Source organism: Carlito syrichta, unplaced genomic scaffold (assembly GCF_000164805.1).
Source record: "Carlito syrichta isolate Samal-C Ts95f unplaced genomic scaffold, Tarsius_syrichta-2.0.1 Scaffold287973, whole genome shotgun sequence".
Lineage (NCBI taxonomy): Eukaryota > Metazoa > Chordata > Mammalia > Primates > Tarsiidae > Carlito > Carlito syrichta.
In genome coordinates this window covers 440,024-466,217 of record NW_007232069.1, presented here as the reverse complement: position 1 = coordinate 466,217, position 26,194 = coordinate 440,024, and the positions used below count along the sequence as shown (strand labels likewise).

Here is a 26,194-nt window from a genome sequence, read left to right as displayed (position 1 = left end):
CAAAAAAATAAATAAATAAATGACGGAACAAGTTGCTCTATGGAACTTCAGAAAAGGCCAAGAACAATAAGGATAGAAATTGGCAACACAGGAGGGTGGTAGTTGACATTTTTTACCCGCTTCCCCCAATTCCAAGAAGGGGTTATGATCTCATGGCGTTCTTCCTATGATGGGCACATCATCTGCCTTTTGCACACGGAGGAAATGGAAACACAGAGACTGATTTGTTTTTCCAAGGCTGCACTGCTTTACAAAGCTGGGATTTGAATCCAAGTTCATCCATCCCCAGAGCCCAGATCCTGTCACCTTACCCGGTGTCTCTCAGCCTTCTGGAAGCTGTGGGACCAGAGCCAGGCCTTGAGGGTGAACAGGTCATTCTCCAGCCCTAGGAGCATCAGGAATGAAGGCCTAGAGATGAGAGTTATTGTTTGGTATTTGCTGGATGAGTCAAGAAACTAGCTTAATTAGTAGGAGTGTGTGTGAGAGAACAATGGGAAATAAAGACATGTAGGTAGGGCAGGTATAAATGGAGACTTCCCGCCTCAGAGGGTTGTTTGCAGATAAAATACGCATGCTTCGCTATTAGAAAGTGCCTCCAGAATAGAGCCTTCATGTTCAGATGGAGACATGATTGAGAATCGCCTCTGAAGTCACTTTCTAAAGAGCAGGCCTGGTCTGGATTCGTTTTGAATGGAGACCTCTGGGTAGATGTGGTAGACAAGCAGGTATTGGCTCAGCAGAGCTCTCTAATAGAACTGCTGGCTCTACCAGTGACACGAACTGGAATGAAACCCAGTGTATCCCTGGCAGGGCTGTTGCTGGAGCAATCCCCTCATTGGCTAGAAGAGGCCTTCAGTTTTTAAACTTTAAGCAGATGAGAACACGTGCTGGCAACCTGGTTGAAAAACAGATAATGTTAGAGCCGCCCTGGATGAAACAGAGCATTAGCCTTATCCTGCCTGTTCTGGGTCCTCCCTTCCTCTACAGTGGCTCATGAGGGGAGCTCAGAACGCAATTTGAAAACTGGTGGGCTCTATAATCCCAGCACTTTGGAAGGCTGAAGTGAGAAGATTGCCTGAGCCCAGGAGTTTGGGACCAGCCTGGGCAACATGGAGAGACCTTGTCTCTGTTTAAAAAAAAAAAAATTCAGCTGGGTGTGGTAGTGCGTGCCTATAGTGCCAGCTACTCAGGAGGCTGAGGCAGTGAATCACCTGAGTCTAAGGGGTCAAGGCTATGGGGAGCTGTCATCGTGCCACTGCACAGTTAGCTTGGGCAACAGAGTGAGACCCCGATTCAAAAGGAAAAAAGAAAAGAAATAATAAAAGAAAACATGTGGGCTAAATGCTCTCTATGGACAGTTTTATGAAATGAGGCACATTTGAACTCCTTGAAGCAGGAGGGAATTGATATTCAAGGGAGGTCTTTCTTGTCACAGTAGGAAGGAACAGAGGGCAGGAGACACTGCAGTAGAAACATGGTAGTTGGTGCCACTGAAATGGAGAAGAAGAGACGTTTCTCCAGAGAATGGAAGAGGGTATGAAGGTTGAAGGTAGGAATGAATTAAAGAGGAGGCCCCTGAGTTTTGACCTTAGAGAGAAAGAATGTTGGAACTGGAGCTCATTTTGTGGAGAAGGGGGAGTTTCACTTTGCACGTGTTGAGTTTGAAATGACAGAGCCCTGAAAGCGCATGTTAGACAGAAAGTTGGGTCTAACAGGTGTGGAGCTCAGGGAAGTGCCCCAAGTGCAAATGTGTAGTCATTGAGCATTTGACAACGGATGCCTTCTCCAAGAGAGACGCTATGTGAGATGAAGACAAAGACCCAAGGAGAAGAGGGAGGTGAAAGTGAGCCAAGGCAAAAGTCAACAGGGAAGTTGCAGTGAGAGGAGGGAGGAAGAGAAGGAAGATGGCCTCATTCCAAGAAGAGAAGAGAAGAGAAGGAAAGCATTTTTAGGACTGGACAGGAGGCTCCCGCCTGTCTTTCTAGAACTTCTGTTTCTAGCGGCATCATGACCTCCATGGTGAGGTTGTGTGCACGCTCCGAGTTCCAATTCCCCAGCCCACTTTATGAAGCCCAACTGTCAGTCTGAAAGTTTTGTTAGCAGAGAGACCTCGAGATGCCCTTGACTTTGGCTTTGAGGAGGCTGGCTTTGCACTAGAGCTGGCTTTGCACTAGGCTGGCTTTGCACTAGACGCATTAGAGCATTTGCAGGGGGGCAGGGAATGGGGGTGGATTGGGGGCCCATCGTACTTGGCGTCAGGAAAGGGGAAACTGAGAGAAAGGGCTTTAGTGTGAGGATGAGACAGCACGGGCCTGGAGTAGAGGGGTGAGTCCTTCTGCTGGCCTCTAACTTGGACCCCCCAAACTCTTTCAGCTTATTTAATACCAAATTAAATAATTAATAATACCAAAGGTAATATTTAGCAGTTCTAAAGAAGGCCACTCCTGCCTCTGAATTATCTTTTGTGCCAGTTTGCTTCGGCTTAAAAATCCCTTACACTGTAGACCAAACTTTGGATTCTGCAATCCAAAAGCCTCTCGAGCATAAATATTTGGCAGAGTTAATGCATCATGGAAGGGTTTGGATCCAAGCACAGTCTTTTTGGTTATCTTTGGAGCAAAGCAAGGGGATTAGAAACCAAGAAAGCTATGGGCTGCTTGATTTACAGGAGAGCCTGTATCTCAAGTGAGAAAGGGAACAGAAAGAGTAGGCTGGTTCAGGATTAGTCCAGCCAGGATAGGTACAGCAGAGGCGGGTTATATAGAGAACTATGCAACCCTTTTCTTAATTTAGAATCCAACTGAGGTGAGTGGATTGCCTGAGCCCGCAGGTTCGAGACCCGCCTGGGCAGCGAGCCCTCATCTCTACAATAAATCAAAAAATCAGCCAGGCATGGTAGGGCATGCCTGTAATTCCGGCTACTCAGAAAGCTGAGGTGGAAGGATCGCCGGAGCCCAGCAGGTCGAGGCGGCGGTGGCTGGGAGCGGCCACTGCACTCCAGTCTGGGCGACAGAGTGAGACTCCAACTCAAAAAAAAAAAAAAAATTTAGAATCCTTGGGTTTTTAATAGAATTGAGCTTTAAATATCCCTACTTTAATCATTTCAAACATTTTAACGAAGAATGGTGAAGACCCTTTCGCATGGCCTGTTCTGCACCCTGGATGGAGACCTTTCAGGGAAGCGCCGGCTGCATGTTGATATGCCAGGACTCTGCTGTCCTTCCAGAGTGGCAGCGCCAATGAGATGCACCAATGACTTGGAGATGAGTTTTTTGAAGTGTGGGTGAGAGGAGTAAAACAAGGCTCAGCATCGTCTCTGTCTTCATTGGTGGTTTATACTGTTCCATTATAGACATGGATGGAGTGGGGGATACAGGGTAGGGCTGGGGGCGTAGAACAGTGCTCAGAATAGTCCTGTCTCAGTCACCCCTGGAATTAGTGCAGGACACAAGGGCTTATCAAGACAGAAAGTTGCTGGAATGAATCCACGGTACAAGACCAAAGACTGAGTTCGTTTCTATGTATCCTCAGGCTAAACATAGTGTGCTCTTGGAAAATTAATTTAGTCTCTGACTCATGGCTTTCTCTAGTGTAAAGTGATAAAAGTATCACTTGTCACTAATTAAACTGTAGAGCATATGAGACACTTAGAGGTCTTCAGTTGAGAAATCAGAATTAATTTAGGTTTTATTTAAAAATATATGCAAGTCTGACTGCATTCCTTGTAGAAAGAAACCCAGATACAGAATGAGTAGAAAATAACGTAAGACAGCAAAAGAAATCCATATAAATGAGCAGTTCTTCATTCTTCTTCAGATTCCTGTTCCTTGTGAGGGAACAGGACGATAGTGAACCAACGATGGAGCATGACTCGGAAGGGAGGGAGGCTCAAAAGGGGCCGTTATGGAAGCCATTGAGAAAGGAAGGTGCCGTTGGAGAGGTGGAGAATTGGAGCAGTGTCAAACAGTTCAAGTGGACAAGAAGGGAGAGGACTGTCTTTCCTTTGGAGGTCAGAGTTGGGGTCAAGAGGGAAGGACCAGAGAAAAGGTCATTGGACTTGGGAGACCAGGGTTTTATTGGTGACCTTTGGTAATGGAGAGTACTTATTTAATAGTAAGAACTGTGCACATATTTATCTCATTTAATTTTCACATTATCCCTAGGACATGGGTCCTATTACTATCCTCAGTTTACAACTGTCTGCAGTACCCAGAGAAAGGCTGACTGAGGTTAAATAAGCTCCCCTAACTGGTGAGAAGCAGAAGAACCAGGCTCTGCCCCCAGACCTGTTGATTCCAAAGCTCGGGCTCTTCCCTCGCACTGGGAGTGTGAGTCTTCAGGCAGAATGGAAGCGAGACCACAGGACCTAGCAAGGATAGGTACAGTGAGGGTGAAGTTAGAAAAACAGACACCAGGTCCGACAGGTCATAAAGGAAGGCAAAGCCTGGTGGCTCCATTCACAGGCATGTGAGTGTTTTTTTGCACAAAAGCTCAGCCTTTCTTCTTTGGAACACGTAAAAGAAAAACGCAAGACGCTGAAGAAGAAAGAAGTCACAGTTCTGCCTGGTAGGGAGGGATGTTCTGGGCCCTTCCTTATGTTTAACCCTTGGTACACCTAGTAAGCCCGGCAGTGTGTGATTAAAAAAAAAAATACAGTGAAGAGCCATACAGTGAAGTAATGCCTTTGAAGTCACGTTATTAAGGTGGGAGTTGGCCTGATGGGGCCATGAAGGGGGAGGTTATTTCCCCTCCTTCCCTGTGTGACTTCTTGAGGATTTGGGGAGATCATTATTGATTGGCAGTGTGTGAATTAACTGATAATAACACCCACCTTAACTTAGCATTGTTCACTCCTGACTTTTCAAAGCACAGTCATACCTACCTTACACAGTGCTCTGCTCCCAGTCCTGTGTTCCTTCTGCCCCTCCGCCCTCTTCTTTCATTTTGGGTTTATTGGGAGTCACCCTGTGTGGCTTTTGTCTGACTTGGTTGCTGTCTTAGAGGCCAATGCAACCTTCCCCGAGGAGGAGTCCTTTCATCCAACTGCCGAAAGTCAATGTAGCTCAGGCCTGGCTTTCCCAAAGCTGGTTGGTACTCTCAGGGAGTGGAAGGCTCTCGTGTACTTGAATAAAGCAGAAGTGTAGGGTTCTCATAAGAAAAAAGGAATTTTCTCTCATTATTTTATTAGTATGAATGTGTAACCTCTTGGGCTGGCTGGGGTATCCAGGCACCTGGAAGGCATTTTTGTGAAGCCGTGGGTGTGGGGCTGTTTGACTGGACTCGGATCAGGGAAAGGGAAGCTTCAGCTGTGAGTTTGGCCCATGTTATCAGCCAGCCACCCAGTACAGGTGCTCAGGTGGCCAGAGTCCATGTCAAACCACATCTCCATATCTGAGGATCTGAGGAAAATTAATCCACAACTTCCTCTAAGTTCCTGTTTTTGGCCCAATCATTGAAGCAGAGGTTTTCCAGGGAAATAATTGTGAAAAAGGTGGCACGATTCCTTCTTTAGAGAGAAAGCCAGGCATTCTGTTGATGCTCCCTCAGAAAAGAAAGAGTTGGAACCCATGCAGTGCAGTGCTTTACAGAGACAGTTATGCAGCTCTGCTGAAATCCAAAGCTACTGTCTATAGGGGTGAGCCTTTCCTAAAGGCCAGTCAGATGTGCTAGTACCATTTCCTTGAAGGAAAAATGGAAGAAACTGAATGCCTGGCAGTATAATCTGTAGAAATGTGCTGCTTTAAAGCCAGGCCAGCTTAAAGAAAAAGGGAATGTATTCAGCAGTCAGACACGGATGACCCTAGCATTAAAGAAAGTTGGCATAGGGCGGAATTTCAGCTAAGAGAAGGGAGGGGAAAGGAAGTGTTCTCAATTCTTTTTTCTTTTCTTCTTCCTAGCAAGAACCAATTGAGTCATCTCTGGGGCTTAGTAATGGAGTAAGTGATCTTTCTCCTGAGTATGCGGTCCTGACTTCAGCTATAAAAAATGAAGTGGATAGTACGGTGAACATCATAGGTAAACTGTTTTGACATCTCATCTTTCATACACACGAGCAGCCCTCTGGGGTCTAAAATTTGTAAAACAGTGATCTTCCAGTAACATAGTCAGTGGGAGGAGGTCTTGGAACCATTTCAAAACGCAAACTCTAGCCCCCAGTTAGCCCTGCTTAAAAATGAAGGCCTTTGAGGATCAGATAAAGGAACTTAGATGGGTCCGCCTCAGTAAAAGAAGGTGCACGGTGTCCTTCCAGGAGAAATATTTGTTTCCTGGTGGCTAATGATTAGCGATCTCAGTCTTTCACTATTTGGTCACATGGGCAGAAGTGTTATTTAACTTGGGAACCAAGGAGAGGGAAGATTGTCCTCACGAGTCCTCTTAGCAACTGCTCCTTGGCAGACCTGCCATAAAGGTAGTGCTCATGGTACAGACAGAGAAACTGAGGCACAGAGGCATATTGCCAAAGGGCATACTTTGATTCAGCAGGTATTTTTGAGCACCTGTCACATACCAGACTCAGTACTACAAGCAGGAAATAGATCGGGGAGGTCCAATTTCTATTTTCATAGAAGGACACAGCTGGCAAACAAAGAAACCCACAGATAACTACAGTACTATCCTTTGTGGTAAATGCTATGAAGGGAAAAAGGAGAGAGGATAACCAACGAGCCAGGTTTAGATTGAGGGGGGTCTCGAGTGTGGCTTGCCTCTCTCCCCAACAGCTGCATGTACTTCCAGATTTAGCTAGCTGTGCACGCCCCAAAGGAGGATGCTGTCACCATCCTGAAGACATGGCTTCTTCTAGTGTCCCATCTCTCCTGCATGGTCCACTACACAGAGTTAGTGCCCAAAGACCTATCCCTGTTTTCCCTTTAAGGAGAGGGAGAAGAAAAAGCCCCTTACTTTTATTTTTACTTTTCTTTAACCTTGAATTTTCATTGTGTGTGTGGTGGCGTTGGTTTTCAGAAGACGGAAGAACCCAGCAACATGTTGAATTGTCCTGACAATACTCCACTGGTCTCTCGCCCAGGTTAGCAGTGCTTTTGCCGAGCTGTATAGAAACTGTCTCCCAGCCAGTGTAGAAGTTTGCAGGTGCGGCCATTCTGTATAACTTGCCCAGGCAGTGCTCTATAACCCCGTTGTGTTTCTCGATAAAAGGCAGCCCCGCCCTTCAATAAAGCAAAGATGACTTTGAAACAAGGGAGACTATTCATTACCCTGAAGTAAATAAAGCAGCCCGTAGTGACTAGACACACGGCGATTAGGAAGTCATGGATGTGGGATTTTGTGTTTATTTTGGTTGCCCAGAGTACACCTTAGAGGGCATTTTTTTGGGGGATTTGGGTAATTCCTTCCAAATTTGACTGTCTTAATCTAAAGTGATGAATTGCAAGTGGTTTTTAAAGCCAGACCCAGAAACTCTGAAGGAGCGGGAAGAGCAGATTCCCAGCCTGAAGAGACTGATTTCAGGGTCTGGCACAGGCCTCGTGGTTATAACTAGGGGTTGGCCTCCTCTGGCACTGGAGTTTGCAGTGGTTTCAGGGTGGCCAACGGGGACACAGGCCTGCAGAACTGTGTCTTCATCTGTTGCTGTTCTCCTAGCTCCCTGTTCTTTTGGCCATTTTGCTTAAGACGCGGAATAGTCTTTATAAGATAAGAAATAGCTCAGGGGAGTCTTCAGATGGAAGGTGCCCCCCCCTTAAGAGAGCCTCTGTGCTCATCAGCTGGGCCCTAGGCTTTCTCCCAGGAGGGCTGAGCTCCCCCTCTCTTTGGGAATGGGGGCCCGAGCCGAGACATCCAGAAATTTCAGGAGATCCAGAACAATCTTGGCAACATGAAGCTTATGTGAGACATGGAGCGAGACCCACAATACACCCTGACACGGGACCCATCGCTGTCTATTTTTCTTGGCGGATTGGACCTGGAGCGCCTGGTGACCAAGGTGAGGCTGTGTGGAACTCGCTCCTCGCCAAGTACCAGCCAGGAGCCCCCGGTAGTGGAGGCCTGTTGTGTTCTGCGCCTCAAGAAGTTTGTGTGTACTCGAGAAAGCTGTCGTCATTGTTCAGTGATGCCATGTGGTTTTTTCTCCTTCCCCCTCCCTTGCCCCTCTCACCCTAATGATGAAATCCTGTTTCCCCTCACTGTATTTCTCAAACCTATCCTCTTCTGTTTTTGATACTGTTTCTAGTCCTGTCTTTGCTCTCACCTCCATTCTGCCCCTCCCCGTTTATTCTTCGCACAGTGATTTTTTTTTTCTTTTTTAGAGACACAGTTGCTCTGCAGCCCAGGCCGGAGTACAAGGATGAGATCCTAGCTCTCTCCTGCCTGGGACTCCTAGCTCAAGCGATCCTCCTGCCTCAGCCTCCTGAGTAGCCGGAATTAGAGCCGTACACCATCACACATCTGGCTGATTTTGTAAATTTTTTATATTTTTTGTAAAGGCATGGTCTTGCTATGTTGCCTAGACTGGTCTCAAACACCTAGTCTCAAGAGATCCTCCTACCTTGCCTTTCCAAAGTGCTGGGATTATGGGCATGAGTCACTGTGCCCAGCCAGCAATTTTTTTTTTCTTTTTGTTTTTTAGAGACAGGATCTCGCTCTGTCATCCCGACTGGAGTGCAGTGGTGTGATCATATGGGCTCAAATGAGCCTCCTGCTTCTCCGCCTTCTACGCAGCTGGGACTATATGCCACCACACCCAGCTGATTCTTTAATTTTTTAATATTTTTGTAGAGGCAGTGTCTTGCTGTGTTACCCAGGCTGGTCTCAAACTCCTGGCCTCAAGTGATCTTCCTACCTTGCCTTTCCAAAGTTTTAGGATTACAGGCAGGAGCCACCATGCCTGGCCACAGAGTGATTTTTTTTTAAATGTCAGCATCACCATCACTGTGTCACCATTGTCCCCAAGACAAAGACCTGAATCCTTCTCTTGTCAAAAGGGTCTGGCATGACTTTTACACCTGTTTTTGCATTTGAGTGATTCTGAACAATGCAACCCCCTTGTGGCTGTTTGTAGGGAAAGTGAGGTTAGAGGTGAGTTTTGTTCCTGTAGAGTGGCCACTAAGGCTCTGTACACACAACACAGTGAGGACAGTCCCAGTGTGTTAGCCAGATTTCTGTTCCAAGATCATTGACCCTCAAGACATTGGTTAACTCTCTACCGAGTTGTAACTGGGACACCTTCCTTACTGCCCTTAGTATAATAATAGTACGTGGTGCTGTTTTCTCCTGGAGTGAAGAGCTTATACACTGCCCCAGCTACCTCCCCACTTCTTCCTGCCACTCTGTCACCCTGGTGAGGTGAGGAGCCAGCTAGTCAGGGGCGGTGTGGCCTGTGAAAGGACGGAGCTCCAGCCTCTGAAATCACTAACCTCGTAGAGCCTGTCTCTCACATCTCTGCTCTTGAACAACTAAACCAGATCGTGGCCGTATGTTGTAAAGAACAAGCACACGATTAGAAGGTCAGGGACTGGGGTTTGAGACTTCTTTCTGAAGTTTTTTGTGTCACATGTTCTGGAAAACGTCCTAAGCTCTCTGAGATTCCACTTATAGATAAATTGAAAGTAATATGTATCATTTATAAAGTGGAATATGTAGACTTCTGTATAAAATGGAAATAATAACCCTGATCCTGCCCGCTTCATAGAGTTGCCGTGAGGACGAAATGAGCTGCACAGATCAATCACTCCATGGTTAGAGGTGGGAAGATGATATATTGTTATGATGATATTACCAAAATTATATGAACTATATTTGAGTAAGGAAAGTAGCCCCATCTGTGCTGTGCCATCAGGGCTGGTGTTAACAGTTTCAGTACTCAGACTCAGACTGGACCCTGCGTGATGCCATGCTGACGGCCTGATTTAATATGCCCTGCTAGTAAGTTTCATTCTTGACTCTGCAGCTACCTGGTGACCTTTACAATTTGCCTGGGGTTTAGCTTTTTTCAACTGCGAGCTGGTAGGGCCAGGCCATCTCCCAAGGCCTCTCTGTCTCTAATAGTCTCTGCTTTCAAGCACTTTCACTAAGGCTTGAAGCAAACTGCTTTCTCAGGTGGAGTCCCACATAAAGTCAACAATTGTTAATAAAATAAGAATGACCTTTTAAGGAATCAAACCGGTTCATCAGTAACCGGCCATGAATAATATTGTTATAATTTTCAGCAACGAGGTTCAGATAAAATTACATTCCTGTGGATGACTCTTTCGGATGTGCTTACTTTAATAAGCTGCAAGAGCTTAGTGGAATCCTGGTTCTTCTAACCATTTGAGAATTTCCTTGGCATCCAATAGAGAACTGTTGAAAAGAAATGTCACTCTTGGTTATGAGCCCAAAGACTCACTAGATGAAACTCACGAGTTTTTATCCTAAGAGGGGCTTAGAAAACCAAGAGTCACTCAGTTTGGGCTTTGCTCACTCTTTCTGTTAGGGAGACATATTACAAAGAGTTGAAATTTGGAGTCAGGTAAGGCTGACCTTGAATCTTGGCTCTGCCATATATTGGCTGACTTTGAGCTAGTTATTTAGTTCTCGGTGATGCCATTGATTCAACATGTCTAAAATGGGGATCCTGACTGTGCCTTCCTCAAGTGTTAAGGGGTTGTGAGCTTGGGAAGGGGCAGAGAGAGGCAAGACTGCGGCTCAAGGAGTCAGGGTTTGTCTGGATACTTTTTGGCTTTCTGCAGGGTGCCACTTCTGACCTTATTGCTGCAGCAGATAAGTTTGTTATTTGTGTGTCTCTTCAGTTGTCAGATAAGTTCGTTATTCATGTGTCTCTTCAGTTGTCAGATAAGTTTGTTTTTTTATTTTATTTTATTTTTTTAACTTTATTTTTTATTGTTTATTTTTTTGAGTTGGAGTCTCACTCTATCGCCCAGATGGGAGTGCAGTGGCCGCTCTCAGCCACCGCGGCCTCGACCTGCTGGGCTCTGGCGATCCTTCCGCCTCAGCCTTCCAAGTAGCTGGAACTACAGGTGCGCGCTACCACACCCGGCTAATTTTTGATTTATGTAGAGATGAGGTCTCGTCAAGTTGCCCAGGTGGGTCTTGAACCCGCGGGCTCAGGCAGTCCACTCACCTCAGCCTCCCAAGGTGCGGGATGACAGGCTGAGCCACTGAGCCCGGCTCAGATAAGTTTGTTATTTGTGTGTCTCTTCAGTCGTCAGGAGTCAGTGATGCTGTGTGCTTTGTCACTTGGTGGTTCAGGGAAATCAGTCACATGACGAGAGAGGGAAAGAGAGAGAGAGTGATTGAGACTGATGAGTGACAGTGTCTGAGCACATCTAGAGAGCATTTCAGATGTTGGGATGTCCCTGCTTCTCTCATGGGCTTTGACTCGGGGGCTGGAAATTTTCTAAAGTGCCCTCGATGATGTTTGGACGGAGAGAAGTGGTCATCCCACGCAGAGGCATAATGCTATGGGGGATTCTTTGGCCTTAGAGATAATGCACTCTATTAATTGGATATCTAGATGATAGCCCAGAAAATAAAGACTGACTTTTCTGTCCTGGACACCAGCTTTCAGGATACTTAAAATTTGAGTAGAGATGCTTATCTACTTTTTAATTTTTTGGTCATATATTTTAAGTGAAATACGGTAAAATTAACCCCTTTTAGACATACAGCTGTATAACTATCTCTGTATCCAAGACAGAACATTTTCATCACCCCAAAATGTTTCTTCCCTGACTCCCCAAGCACCCACAGCCTGCTGTGTCTGTATCACTTCACCTAGGTTTAAAGAGTCCACTTGCCAGAAGTCTTGGAATTTTTTAGAAAACATGAATCATCTTACTCCCCATTGGCAAGTTGTCATGAGCCCCTGCAGGACTCTGGCTGCAGTCAGGGAGCCTCAGCCCCTTCATGCATCCATCTGATGAGCAAAGATTCACTGAGCGCCTCCCTGGCACAAGGTGTGAGCCTGTGAGCATGTGTCATGACTGGATACAGAAAGTTTGGTGCAGGTTCTTGGCTGCCAGGAGCCATGCTTTGGTTGAGGAGGTCTGCCGTCTACAGATAAAAAGTGAAATAAGGATATGTAGAGTCACCCAGCAACATGAGGCAGAAAGTCTAGTGGTGTCACACGGCTGCATCCGTTGTGGGTTCGACTGAGCGGCAGGGACAGTGTTCGGAGGCACCCAGAAGGAAGAGGTCAGTCTGTGCTGGGTGGTCAGGAAGGAAGGAGCTTCCGGAAGCAGCACCTTCTGCCTGCTGTCTAGTCCCAGGTCACTATTTCCCTGAGGCCTTTTGACTCCTCTCTAGGCAGAAAGACCCCACCCCAGTCCTCAACATTCACCACACGGCCCCTTCTTGTTCCTTCTCTTCTTTTCACTTGCTTGCTGCTTTAAATGTATTCTCTAGATGTTTCGCGGCTGGCCTGTAGCCCTGTATGTTAACTTCTTGTAGAATTGGCTGCAATGACCTTTCTCTGCTCCCTGTTGCACTGGACGACAATGTGTGCCACAAGGCGGGTGCTCTGCAAATCTTTGTTAGTGGAATAACTGCGTTGGATATCATGTGGGGGCGGGGCGGGGGTGGGTGTGGAGAATGGGGGAAGCAGGGAGAGGAAGAACTCCTGGCTGGAACAAAAGGGTGTAATTAGGAGGACACTTGAGCGCCCACCTTTGTGTACTGGCTTGGCTAGCTTGCTGTCTCCTATGAGGAAGGGCAGGGCAAAAGAGAAATGGGTTTTGAAGTACTGGAAGTTGAAACGGCTTTGATTTACAAATCAAATTTATATAAGACACTATGGCTTTAGTCTGCACGGTATGGCTCGTGACCCTCCCTCCTCAAACACACACGCCCTCATTTGGTTTGTATTCCCACCCACCAGCTGCTTCTTAGGACTTGGGATGGGACGGGACTTGATCTCATTTTTCTACCATTTTATTTTGCTTGGGGGAAGAGGCAGGAGAAACTTGAGAGAGTGCAATATCGGTCAATGTCAGTCTCGTCTAGTAGCTGCATAATTGATGCCCTCACACTCAACTAGGAGAGTCCAGAGACCGAGATAAGAATCGGGGAGGCTGCCTGCCATATATAGACTGCTTTCCATGTCTTTAATTTTATCCCCATCAGGAAAACCCAGCAGCATCCAGCTTCCCTCCCATTGTGTGTGCTGTGGCTTTTGGACTCTTTTATCACATCCCTAAATCTCCTCTTCCAGCCTCCTTTGTGCCTTTCCTTTCTTTATTACCGAACCTATGGATTTCCACTAGCCTCTAAAACCGTCCCAGAGTAGAAATCAGATACTATTCCCATCATCCTGCAAAAAACAATTAAAACAGGAACTTGTTTATAACAAAAATACTTCTGCAAATAAAACACTTTGTTGAAAACAGGAGCCTGTTCATGGTGGCTGCCTTCTCAAGGAGATTGGAACGTGGCTCCCTTCCAGCCTAACCTAAACATTTTGCAGGTGGGTGGGAAAATGACAGGACTATAGAGCACTGCACTTACTCCAAGCTGTGTGAGTTTGGACAAGTCACTCTCCTTCTCTGTGCTTGAGTTTCTTCATCTATAACAGGATGATAGCACTTTTCCTGTCATTCTCATGGGTGGAAATGTTAAAATAACATATACAGGTATGAGTAAAATGTTAATTGTGGTGGCAAAGTGCTTTGAGGATCTTGAGAACTGTTTCTTCCCTTTATTGGAGCTAATTTTCAGGGACATTTAATCCAATCAACTGCCAAGGCAGTACAAGGTCAGTTACAGTTAAAGTTATGACAGGACATGAGAGACATTAAAATTAAAATCACAAAGAAATATCATTACTCACCTATCAAAACAGCCAAAATGTAAAAAGCAGTGACAATACCAAATGCTGATGGGGATCGTGGAGAAATTATATCCCTTGGGGATGTAAAATGGTACATCTACTCTGGGAAACAGTTTGGCAGTTTCTTGTAAAACTAAACATGAAATTACCATATGACTCAGCAATTGCACTCTTAGGCCTTTACTTTAACCCCGATAAATGGAAACCTGCACACAAACACTCACAGTAGCCTAATTTGTAATAGCCAAAGCCTGGTCTCAATCCAGATGTCCCTCAATGGGGGAATAGTTAAGCAGACTGTGGTACATCTATACCATGGAATACTACTCAGGAATTAAAAAAGGAACCAGTTATTGATACACACAGCAATTTGGGTGACTTTCCAAGGAATTACTGAGCGAAAAAAGCCAGTCCCAAAAGGTTACTATATGAGTCCACTTATGGGACATCCTCAAATGGAGAACAACTATAGAAATGGGGAACAGATTGATGTTTGCTAGGGGTTAGGGACAAGGAGGCAGATAAAGGGAGAGACTGAAGGAAGGTGGATGTGGTCACAACAGAGCAATATGAGAGAGACTGGTGGTGATGGAACTTTTGTGGTAGCAGGCCCATGAAACTACATGGGTGGTCAAATTGATAGAACTAAGCGTGCGTACACGCGCGCGCGCGCACACACACACACACACACACACACACACACAGGAGTTCAAGTGAGACTGAGGAAATCTGAACAAGATAGGTGGAGTGCTCTTAATGGCAGTATCCTGGGTGTGATATTGTATTCTAGTTTTGCAAACATTACAGTGGAACAAAATGAGTAAAGGGCACGGAGGATCTCTCTGTTATTTCTTACAACTGTATGTAAATTTGCAATTGCCTCAAAACAAAAATTTGAGACAGGTTTCGGAGCCAGTGTGGTCAGAATTTATCTTATCAATGTTTGGGCTGTTGATGCTACTAATGTCTGTTTTAATGGGGAAGCCAACTCTAGTCCATGGTACTGATATTCGGACAGTTGGCCACGTTGCCTGAAGACCAGTGAGAGGTCTGGGTGTGGGAGGAGGGCACCCCACAGCTAGAAGTGACACCATGGGGGCGGGTGTTTCACAGTCTTTCTTCCTTGTTCAGGTTTCATAATGTCTCTCTGGATGACAGAACCCAGAAAATAATCACAGTACCTTCCTTCAGAGTAAGACCAGAGAACAGAAATCAGTCAGGTTCCAAGTTCTGTCATGTCTGGCCCTGGGCTGGACCCGATGCAGCCTCTGGTCCTGCAGCCTTGGCTGTGGCCAGGTTGAGTAAGGAGCTCCGCTGAACTAGACAGGACGTGGCCACCTTTATGTGCCGTCAGCATGCATGCTAGAGACAGAGCTGGGCAGCCAGGTTGTTGGCAGGCTACCTCTCTGGAGACATTAACCCAGAACTAAGGCTTGCTCTGCAGCCTTATGGCAGGGCCAGGCAGTAGCCAGGAGCCTGCTCCTGACCCCAGCTCTGTTGGGTAAGGCTTTCTTTCTTGGGCGTGTGTGCTAGAATTGGAAAGTCAGGAGACTTTGGGGCATGATAGCTCTCTTTTCTTTGAAGTCGTAGGACAGTCCCATCTGGACAGCAACATTGAGGATCAAGAGATTGTCACTAATCCACCGGACATTTGCCAAGTCGTAGAGGTGACCACTGAGAGTGATGAGCAGCCGGTCAGCATGAGTGAGCTCTATCCTCTTCAGATATCCCCTGTGTCTTCCTACGCCGGTAAGTGGGTCGGAGGGAGGCTTTGGTACTAAAGGAGGGCAGTTTTTTATTCTGGGGTCACCCGTGTCACCACACAACAGAGAATCCCTCTTCTGTCCTAGGAGTTATTCTTGCTGCAGTTACTCTTGCTTTAATTTTCTTGACAATACCTTGGACCCTTTTGTTCTCAGCTAGAGGATATGGTCACAGCATTTCTTTACTCAGTCACCCAGAACATCCTCATGCACGACTAACATATAATAAGATTTATTTGGGGAAGTGGTTCGTGAGAGTCCAATTTATTTGCACAAGTTATCTGAAATCCGGCAGAGTGTTTTCATGGAACCTCAGTTTGACCAGGCTGCATAGGGCCTTAGAGATTGTCTCTTCCAGTTCCTTCATTTTGGAAGGGAAGGGGGCTTGCTCAAGGTCACACAGCCAGTAAGTGTTTGGGTCAGGACCAGAACTCAACCTTCATACCCTAAGCTCATTTTTAGATCCATTCCACCCAGCTTGTCACTTCCACATATTTTTTCCTTGTATTTCTATCTAGTACAGCTTCTAATTGGGCCAGGCAACTGAGCCCATTTCTAATTCCCCACGGAATCGGCTATATCATTGCAGGAATTGGCCCAAACAGAATTGCAGGATGAGAAACAGATTCAGTTGGCTCTTCCAGCCTTACAGAAGAGAGCGGTGACTCCTTTTCTTCCTCGACGTTATGTCATCTTGTATTCTCTTCCCGATGACCTCCATGTAATTTTTTGGAACTCAGTCGTCATTAGGAAATGTAAATTTCGGGTCAGGGATATTGCTTGCAGATATTGAAAATAAAAAGCAGAGACCCTGCCATAGGAAACTGCAGTTCAGCTGTAGTAAAAGGTTCTAGGATTCTTGCCTGTGTTCTGTAGATGCTGCCAAATGGAGTGTCCTCCAGTTAGGTACCGGTACCAGTACCACCCGGGCGACGGGCTCAGGCCCAGGGCAAGAGTTAAAGTTGACTCAAACGACACATTGTTTGTGAGTTATCTGCCACTGAATCTCGCCTCGTAGTCCTTAAATGCCAACTTTCTTTTTTTTTCCTTTTAAAAGTTTTGTGGCAAAATATATAAAACATAAAATTGACCATGGTAGCCATTTGCAAGTGTTTAGTTAAGTAGTATCAAGTGCCTCTGTGTTGTGCAGCTATCACCAGCATCGATCTGTAGAACTTTTTCGTCTTGCAAAACTAAAACTCTGTCCCCATTTAACACTAACTCCCCATTTCCCTCCACCCCAGCCTCAGGCAGCCACCTGTCTACTTTCCGTCTCTGTGAATTTGGCCCTTCTAGGTGCCTCATACAGGGAGGATCATACAGGGTTTGCCCTTTTGTGACTGGCTTATTTCACTTAGCATGGAGGCCCTAACTTGTTCTTCTGCTAGGAACACAAGAAGTGTGAGCATGAACCTTGGCCGTAGGAAGCATATCACCCATCGAGCAGGATAAGCTTATCACCAGTTATGTGTTCATCAAGCGTATTTTGATCTCTTCTATGTGCCAGGCCTTCTTTGGTCCTTGCCAGTCCCTAATAACATCAACGACTATTTGTTTCATGTGTATTGTGCCCTGGGAACTGTGCTAAATGCTTGGTACAGTTGACTTGTTTAATTACTGTGCGAGGAACCCCGTCAGCTGGGGCACCATCATATCCCCTCTTTAAAAACGATGACGCCCAGGCTGATGTGATCCAAGGATGTCCAGGGATGCATAGCTCTGAGCTCGGCTAGAACTCACATGAGCTGATGCCAAAGGCCTGTTCTTAACTCCCTGCTGCATCGCTGTCCTGGGCGGGGGCTTGGGGCTCTGTCGTTTGGAACACACCCACATCCCATGGTCTCGTTTGGCTTTCACAAGTCCCCACCAGAGGAGGCAGAGCAGAATGTTTATGCCTTCATTTTACAGTAGAGATAACTGAAGCGTGAAACACCAAGTCACTTTGCTTATATTTACATAGCTATGTCTCTGGGTTTGCGATTTCTCCTCTGTCATGCTGCTGCAGGCGTATTACACTCCATGTGGCTTTCTCTCTTTTTCTTTTTTGGTGGGTCTTGGAGCTTTAGAATAGACTTTTATGTTGATCTGTTGAGTAAGATTTTTTGAAGTCTTGGGCTTCTGGAAGGACCTATTCTTGCTGTTCTGCCAACAATGGCATTTGCTTTAGCAGAAGAATACCAAGAACAGCTGATCCATGCAGAGAGAAATGAAAATTTCATTCCCTCTTTGGGACATTTGCATAGATTTGAAAAGAAGAATTTCCGTGCCAGGATGGCAGGCGGCGGGGGTTTTACTGCAGCCTGGCCTTTGCTTCTTCTGCTGTTTTCATCGTCTGGATTCTCCAGAACCTCTTGGAGGGAGGCTTACTGGATCAGGCTGGAATGTTCCATGATTGCTAGGTTTTCTAGAGCTCACAGACATGTGAGAACTTCATCTGTTACAGACTATGACTAATTTAAGTCTTTCAGCCAGGAATTTTGTAACACTCTGCCCGGAAAAGCCGCCTTCTGTGTGTGGTCACCTCTCTTACTTTTTGTCCCCCGGCAGAGCAGGATGCTCACCTGTTTTGTCAACAGACTTTCTTTGTTCGGGCTAGTCAACTGAATTTAGCCTCCACCTTCATTCACCTGTTTGGGAAACTGGCATTTGGAGCTGCTGTTTGCTGTTTCCCCCCCCTACTGATCATTGAAATATAATCCCAGCAGTATTACAAAGCCACATTCAGTTTTGTAAGTCCACCTTCTCCTCTGTGTTCTAAATATTATAGTGAGAAAGAAAAGAGACCGTTTCGTGGCATGGAATACTTGCAATAGGTATTTTAAGACCATATAAAGTTCTAGTTTGATCTGTAAAACTTTCACCCTGGGGAGGGATACTCTAAAGCCCAACCTGGGGAAGCTCCAGAGGGTAGACGGTACATGTTTCAAGGTCTCCCCTCACCTGGTCCCTCGCCTTGTCTATGGCACCAAGATTTTGTTAGGTGGTTGGTAGTTTAGTTTAAAAAAGGCCATAGTAGTATTTTGGGGGAGGTCAGGCAGAGGGTGTGGAGAACAGACTTGAGAGGAACGCATCATACACAGGAATAGTGAGTTATAACTTAGAGAGTGGAGACTGTCAGCTGACCAGCAGCCATCAGTAAGACTTTGGAGCCGGCTCGGTGGCTCAGCCTTTAATCCCACGCCTTGGGAGGCTGAGCTGAGTGGATTGCCTGAGCCCGCGGGTTCGAAACCTGCCTGGGCAACTTGGCGAGACCCCATCTCTATAATACATCAAAAAATTAGCCGGGCGTGGTAGCGCGCACCTGTATTTCCAGCTACTTGGAAGGCTGAGGCGGAAGGATCGCTGGAGCCCAGCAGGTCGAGGCTGCGGTGGCCGGGAGCGGCCACTGCCCTCCAGTCTGGGCAACAGAGTGAGACTCCAACTCAAAAAAAAGAAAAAAAAGACTTTGGGTCCTTATGGAAACCCTGTCAGTCTTGCATTTTGTGGAGTAGAAGAAAGACACAGTGGCTTTGAGGTGATTTGAACAATTTAGTCAAAGCAATTGAGGATATCGCCAATAAGAAGAAATCTTTGTCAATCTTACTAATAAAAATTATTGAACCAGAGATTTTCAGAAAATACACCAGGATGTCAGAGTACAAAAAGGCTTTCACATAAGCTGTATCGCCTCCCTTCCCATCATGTTCCTGAGATGGTTGACAGCGTGTATTCTCAAGGATTGTTAAGACCTGGGCTGAAGTGGGGTATCAACCTAAGACGAGTGTCATCCTTGAGGCTTCAAGGTCATCTCATCCAGACCGCCCCCTTGCCTCTCAACTTACGTGTTTTCAGGAAAACTGAGACCAGAAGGTTAAATGAATTGCTCACGTGTCTGTTACTCACATGCTGATGGTTCCTGCTTATTCTGACCACGCTATTGAGGCCACTTCAAACTTTTTATTCCATTATATTCAGAGTAAGTTTTTTTAAAAAATTATATAGATAGATAGATAGATCGATCGATCCAAGCTAATCAAAAGAGAAAGTGAAATAACAAGGCATGTTGATAGTTCAGCAGTGACCTTGGCTACAGTTCTTAAATTTGTCACTTTCCAGGTCATTGTGGAAGTAGCCATGGTGTAGTAAAACCTGAAAACCCAGAAAATTGGGCGTGAGTGTACCCAGCAGAGCACTTGGAGCCACCGATTTGGGGGTCACTGTGAGAGTCTCTATTATTCTAGAGAGAAGGGTCTCAGTCCTCAGGTAGGAGGTCCAGGCATCTTCTCCTTAGGTTGAAGGTACTAAGGCCATTTTTTAAACAACAGAAATTAGAAACTACAGTTTGCCGATGTGGGGTCTTCCTAACTGCTTTAGAAGCAGCCAATCATAATTTAGAAAGGATGCTCTTCAACTAGCTGAAAACATACATTCAGAACATCTTTTTTTTAATCTTAGATTTGGGGGGTACACATGCATATTTCTTACATGGACATATTGTGTGGTGGTGGGGATTGGGTCTCAGGGGGCCTATTCCCCAGAGAGTGGACATTGTGCCCTGTAGGTGGTTTCTGAACCCTAGTCCTGCTCTTCTGTCCCTCTTATTAGTGTCTCCAGTGTCACAAGTATTTCCATCCTTGTGATCATTTAGCTCCCAAGTATGAGTGAGAACATGCAGTGTTTGGTTCTCCGAGACAGTTTCATGTGTATCTTTTCTTATCTGCAACTGTTTCCCTGAGGTTGAAAATTGGGTTCTTAAAGGAAATGAATAATCTGATCACATTCACGGGCTGTGCAAGGTCTTACCAAAGGAGTCTTAACCCAGGCTCTGATTTCTAGCCCCTTCTGTACCTGCCACTTGGACTGTGGTGGAGTCCTAGCCCCCAAAGTGTGCTGGGTAGCATTTCTTTGTTTTTGTTTGAAGGGAAAAGGAGCAGAGACAGTGACATTTACGGAGGGTAATTAGGAGTGAAGGGCACCTGAGCATGCATGGAAGGAAGAGAAACCTTGGCTTTGGAGCACAAAGAGAGCCAAGCATAAAAATGGAAAGCGGATCTTGAAGTTTCATCAGAGGCAGGAACAGCAGGGAAGCAGAGCTGCTGTGTCCTGTGCTTGGGCCCAGGAATCAGAAGTGCAGTTTTGTTTTCTCTCCTCTGTGCTGACTCAGTTGGCAACTCTGGCAACTTTCTCAGCATCTCTGTTCCTCATTTTCCTCCTTGGGAGTGGCAGTACTGATGCCTGCCTCCTAGGGACACTGAGCTAGCACGAGGGTTCTGTGAGAAGGGAAATTTTCTTCTTCTGTTGCTTTTCATTTGTTTCTGTGTGCAAACATTCCTTGTGCCCAGCATTGTCAGTCTGCCTCCTTAGCTAGGACCGTCATCAACTGAGGCTGAGGCCTTCCCTGGGCACCTGTCACTCCCAGCTGAGGATGCTTGTGGGAGTCATACCCAGTTTCAGGAGTGGGAGGCTGTCCCTTGCCTGTTCAGGGTTGGCCCTCGGTGATCACCCACTCCTGTTCCAGTTAACAGTGGCCAAGAGACAGGCCCAAGGGCTCCAGGGTGAGACCAGTGGAGTCAACATTCTTGTTCTTTGTTTCAGAAACAAACCGGTGGCACAGTCTGTCCCTTTGTTCTTTGGCCTTTCGTTTATATAGAGCCTGCTTGCGGCGAATACTCTGGGAGGTAGAAAGGGCTCTGTCTAGGAGGAGCCATCTTTCCCAGCCCTGTCAGCAGGAAGATGTGAGGCAGCGTCCAGTCCCACAGCAGGGACAGGTGGGGGTAGAAGGAGCTACTTCTACACAATGGGGGGACGATAGTGGCTGCTTCCTGATTTAGGCTCCTTGTGAGAGCTAAACCAGACCTGCGGACAGAGGCGTCCCTCAGTGCTCACCAGGACAGTTTCTCGTTAGACCATGAATGGCCCATGAGTGATTTCTAAATGTCTGTGTATATCACAAGTTCTGCTTTCTGTGATGTCATTTCTTAGTGGTTGTAAACACTGACAATTGCACATCATGGACTTTCTAAATCTTAAAAAATTAAAATGTTCTTATTGTTAAAAATCCCTTTTTATTTAGGTCCAGGTGATGTGTAATCGCTAGCTATTGACTTTGATTCTGTTCATACAGCCTGTTAAGAAAAGCCAGAGTTGCACAATGCTGATTTACTGAATGTGTGCTGTATGTCAGCCCCGTGCTAGGCTTTTCCCACATACCCTCTCACTTACTCAACACGTAATCATCTTTGGAAGGGGGTGTCACCTCCACTTTACAGATGAGAAAACTACAGCCCAGTGGCATTGAGAATCTTGCTCAGTGTCTTACAACTGGCAGCCAAATCAGGATGGTAACCACTTCCTTATCTACCTTGTGCTGTGTAACAATGTAACCACAAACTTCCTGACTTGAAAGGACACATGTTTATGATCCCACAATTGCTGTAGGTCAGGGATCCAGGTGTGGCTTAGCCAGGTCCTCTGTTGCAGTCTTCCAAACCTACAGTTGAAATGTTGGACAGGGCTACCGTTTCATCTGAAGTTCACCTGGGGAAGGGTCCATTTCCAAGCTCACGCAGTTTTGGCAGAATTTAGCTCCTTGCAGATTGTTGGACCAGGGACCTCTGTCTCTTGATGGCTGTTGACTGGAAGTAGCCCTTAGCTCTTTGCCGTGTGAGCCTTCCCAGCATGGTTACTTGCTTCCATGAGGCCAGCAAGGCCAAGAGTTTCCTCTCAAGACAGGTTTCAGTGTTACGTAGCACAATGATGAACACATACATCTTCTCGCCTGGGCTGTTAGATGGTTAGAACAGGTAACAGGTCCCACCCACATTCAAGGAATGGCAACCCAAGGAAAGTGAACCCAGGAGGTGAAGATGGTGGGGCCACCCTAGATCTGTTCACCCACAGTTGCCCAAGTGGATGAGGCAACTCTAGAAATATAAATTGTAAAGGGGAGATCTGAGTGGAGCAGGGATAATCTAGAAAAAGTCCTTGGGAAATGTCAACTCGGCTTCGGGACTTAATGAAAAGATTGGCATGGATTGGAAGAAATGGCCAGTGTGGGTCTGGTGGAGGGGGCCGTCATGAGGAAGGGCACCTCGGAGCACAGAACCTGGGAGGTGGTACCCTGAGGAGACATGGCCCACCTCTTGCAGACTGAGCCTCCCCCTGCTCTCCAGAGGGCCCAGAGGAAGAGTTGAAATTCACTCTGCTTCTCCCATGTTAGAAGCATTTGACTGGATGAGGGGCGGGAAAGGATGTGCTGAGTTACCTGTTTCTCTTGTTGAGTCACCGCCTGAGCCTCAGAACAGCCTGAGTGGCAGGAATGATGGCCCTTGTTTTTCTCTCCGAACAGAAAGCGAAACGACCGACAGTGTGCCCAGCGACGAGGAGGGCGCTGAGGTGAGCTGGCACCTGCCCCGCGTGGCTGTGGGAGGCCCGAGCACCCGGGGTTCCTTGCTGCCGGTCACCTGCCCTCACGCTAGATCGAGAGTTTCACATCTGGATTTTTTGTGGGTTATAAAATGTACCGTCCTTTTGAGTTTGGGGCTTAGGGTTGGGAACGGATGAGCGGAAAGGGAGTTAAGTGTTACCGTCAGGAAGAGGCTATGATGGCAGGAAAAGGGACTCGAAGCAGAGGCCAGGTCGACGAGAAACACTGATGTCCTTATCGCTCTCATCATCCTGATTCACAGGCAGAAAGAGAGCATCCCACCTGATCCAAAGCAGTGTCCGTAAGTAAGTGTCGAAGGCCCTAAGCCAAAGTCTCTCATAGTCCGTGGCTTCCTTTCCCCCTGAGATCTGGGCCAGGCTGCTTGTGTGTCCAGTCAGATTCCAGGGGCCTGCTTCCCACACCCTCCCATGGACTGGGCAGCACAATGGCCGGAAGCGGCTGTGACGGTGAGGGCGAGCGTTCCTGCAGACCGCCCACCTGGGGTCTGTGCTGAGTGAACGAGAGAGAGAGCAGGAGAGGGAATGAACAAGGCTGGCAGTGTGGGGCGGGGAGGCTCATGGTTTCTGCAGACTCACACTTTGAGCTCCTTCTGGGAGTGACGCCGGCCTGAGGCCAGCTGCTTGCCGGGCACTCTGGAGCTCTAAGCCACCCTCTTTGGAATGCCAAGGTGCATCCACTGCCCATTGCTAAGTTTCACACTTCCCTTTCTGTGAAAATGCGGGTTGACGCAAAGGTCTAATTGGGCCAGCAGTGAGGAACCAGGTCACCATAATGCACTGGCACCGTGGCCTGAAACTTACAATGATTGAGCTGGGCAGCCAGAGACTAGGGAGCCAGAAACCCAGCTGCTGCCTATTTTCCTGCCCTCATAGAATAGTCTGGGCTGTCTTTCTGGAAGGTAGCCACTGGGAATTGGTTTTGTTTAAAGGGTGGGGAAATATTGCTTGGGGCATGAGTCGTTGGGTATAGATTTCGGGTGAGAAATGTGGAATTGCTAAGCTTTTGTTCATCCACGATGCCTAAAAAATTCAACGAAAACACCAATGCGTGGGAACAGTGGTGCATTTTTTCAAAGCCCTTCGATAGAAAGAAAAAGAAATACATGTCTCAATTCTTTCCTTGAAAGGGGCGGCCACACTGGCGGAAGAGGAACATCGAAGGCAAACAGTACCTCAGCAACATGGGCACGCGAAGCACCTACCTGCTGCCCAGCATGGCGACCTTCGTCACCTCCAACAAGCCTGATCTCCAGGTCACCATCAAAGAGGAGACCTGTCCGGTGCCTTACAACAGCTCCTGGCCCCCTTTCACAGACCTCCCTCTCCCTCCCTCCGTGGCCCCAGTGCCCAGCAGCAGTCGGCCAGACCGGGAGACGCGGGCCAGTGTCATCAAGAAGACATCGGATATCACCCAGGCCCGTGTCAAGAGCTGTTAGACCTCTGACTTGCCCCGGTGGCTCTTGGGGTTTCTTGGCTTTGTTTGGTTGTTTGTTTGTATTTTATTTTTTTCTTTCTGACGCCTCTTTTAGACAAATCTAAGGGAAAAAGCCTTGACAATAGAACATTGATTGCTGTGTCCAACTCCAGTACTGGAGCTTCTTTTTAACTCAGGACTCCAGCCCGTGGGTAGACGCGTGTTTCTAGAGCCTGCTGGATCTCCAGGGCTGCTCGCTGAAGTTGAAGGACCAACAGGGGCAGTGGAGGTGCTGCGTTGCCTGCGGTCAAGGCCGGCATGGTGGAGTGGATGCCTCCGAATGGAAGAGATAATGTGAACTAGCTGGAATTTTTTATTCTTGTGAATATGTACATAGGGCAGACTAGCGACGCTGCAGTCTGCTTCTGCACCTTACCTTAAAGCACTTACAGATAGGCCTTCTTGTGAGCTTGCTCTAATTCACGGCACCTTGGGCTCCCTGCCCCTCCCCTCCCCTCTCCTTTCCTCCTTTTCCTCCCCTCAGAGGCTCGGTTCCACACCCGGAGGAGGAGAAGAAGGAAACGAACTTCTCTACAGATGTCCCACGTGAAGACTGCTTCAAAGAAATCTCTCTAATCTGCTATGCTTGAATGCCACGCGGTACAAAGGAAACCCATCATGGAAGTATCATGCAAATTCCCAGATTTGAAGACAAAAATACTCTAATTCTGACCAGAGCAAGCTTTTTTATTTTTTATACAGGGGGATATTTTATTCAAGGTAAAAATTCTAAATAAAATATAATTGTTTTTTATCTTTTCTACAGCAAATTTATAATTTTAAGATTCCTTTTCTTGTTTATCAGCAGTTGTTATTACATCCTTGTGGCACATTTTTTTTTTTAATTTTGTAAAGGTGAAAAAAGCTTTTATGAGCTCATGTAGCAATCAAATTATCCTGTGGATTGATAATAAATGAATATGATATATAGTTAAATTTTTAAAGGGAATCACTCCTGGCTTTGTCTGTGTCTGCTTTCAAAGAGCACAATCGTGGGGTAGGACTGACAAAGTATCATTTCTTCTGGGGGACCAGAACTTTTTCCTTTGCTGACCACAGGAAACCCTGTGGTTCTTACCATGAGGCTGCAAATGCCTTCCTCTCTCAAGCTCTCTTCCCAGCTCATCCGCATGTGCAAGAGAAGAGGGATTTGTCTTGGTTTCATGTGGAGAAATTGAAGACTTCAGATGAAGATGCCTTTCCTCAGATCGCAGGGGTATTCGGACAGAGGCAAGGGCACAAGTACGACCCAAGCCTGATGTGACCATGGAGAGGGTCTTTCTTTTTTAAGCATATCCTTCAAGAATATTTATTATGTATCTGGTTTGGAGCATTCAGTATGGAGGAGGGAGGAGTCTCTTAAGCCACTCCAGTGGTCTTCTCCACTGTAAGCAAACCCCACCTACTTCCATGGTCTTCATGCTCTCACCCTTAGACTTATGCGGTGATTCAAGTTTTGTGTTAATATCATTTGCAGGGAGCAAGGATAAGACATCTTCAACAACAGGGAATATTTGTTGACCTCTGATGCCACGTCAATCATTCTTTTTCCTAGGACCTGAGGCCTTAGACATAGGCCTTGCCCTCAAAAGTTAGGGTCTCTCTTTTGGACTGAGAACTGTGACTTAAAGAACACCAGTCTCCATGACCTGTTGGAGGTTTCATGGAGTAGACTTGACCTTGAAAATGCCCCCGTGCTGATCTCTCGTGCATCCATGATGTCTATAAAGTCAGAATTCTAAGACTTAACTGTCC

General features: G+C 46.6%; 1 protein-coding gene across 1 annotated transcript in view; it reads left to right on the top strand.

The window, feature by feature from the left end:
- Positions 1 to 25,388, top strand: part of IRF2 (interferon regulatory factor 2) — a 44,032-nt gene extending 18,644 nt beyond the window's left edge. Inside the window, exons 6-9 of the mRNA XM_008053229.1 lie at positions 5,898 to 6,015; positions 15,362 to 15,526; positions 22,868 to 22,914; positions 24,093 to 25,388. Of these exons, the coding sequence (XP_008051420.1) occupies positions 5,898 to 6,015; positions 15,362 to 15,526; positions 22,868 to 22,914; positions 24,093 to 24,401 (639 nt within the window). The 3' untranslated portion in view covers positions 24,402 to 25,388. The remainder of the gene's footprint in view (positions 1 to 5,897; positions 6,016 to 15,361; positions 15,527 to 22,867; positions 22,915 to 24,092) is intronic.
- The last annotated feature ends 806 nt before the right edge of the window (positions 25,389 to 26,194 follow it).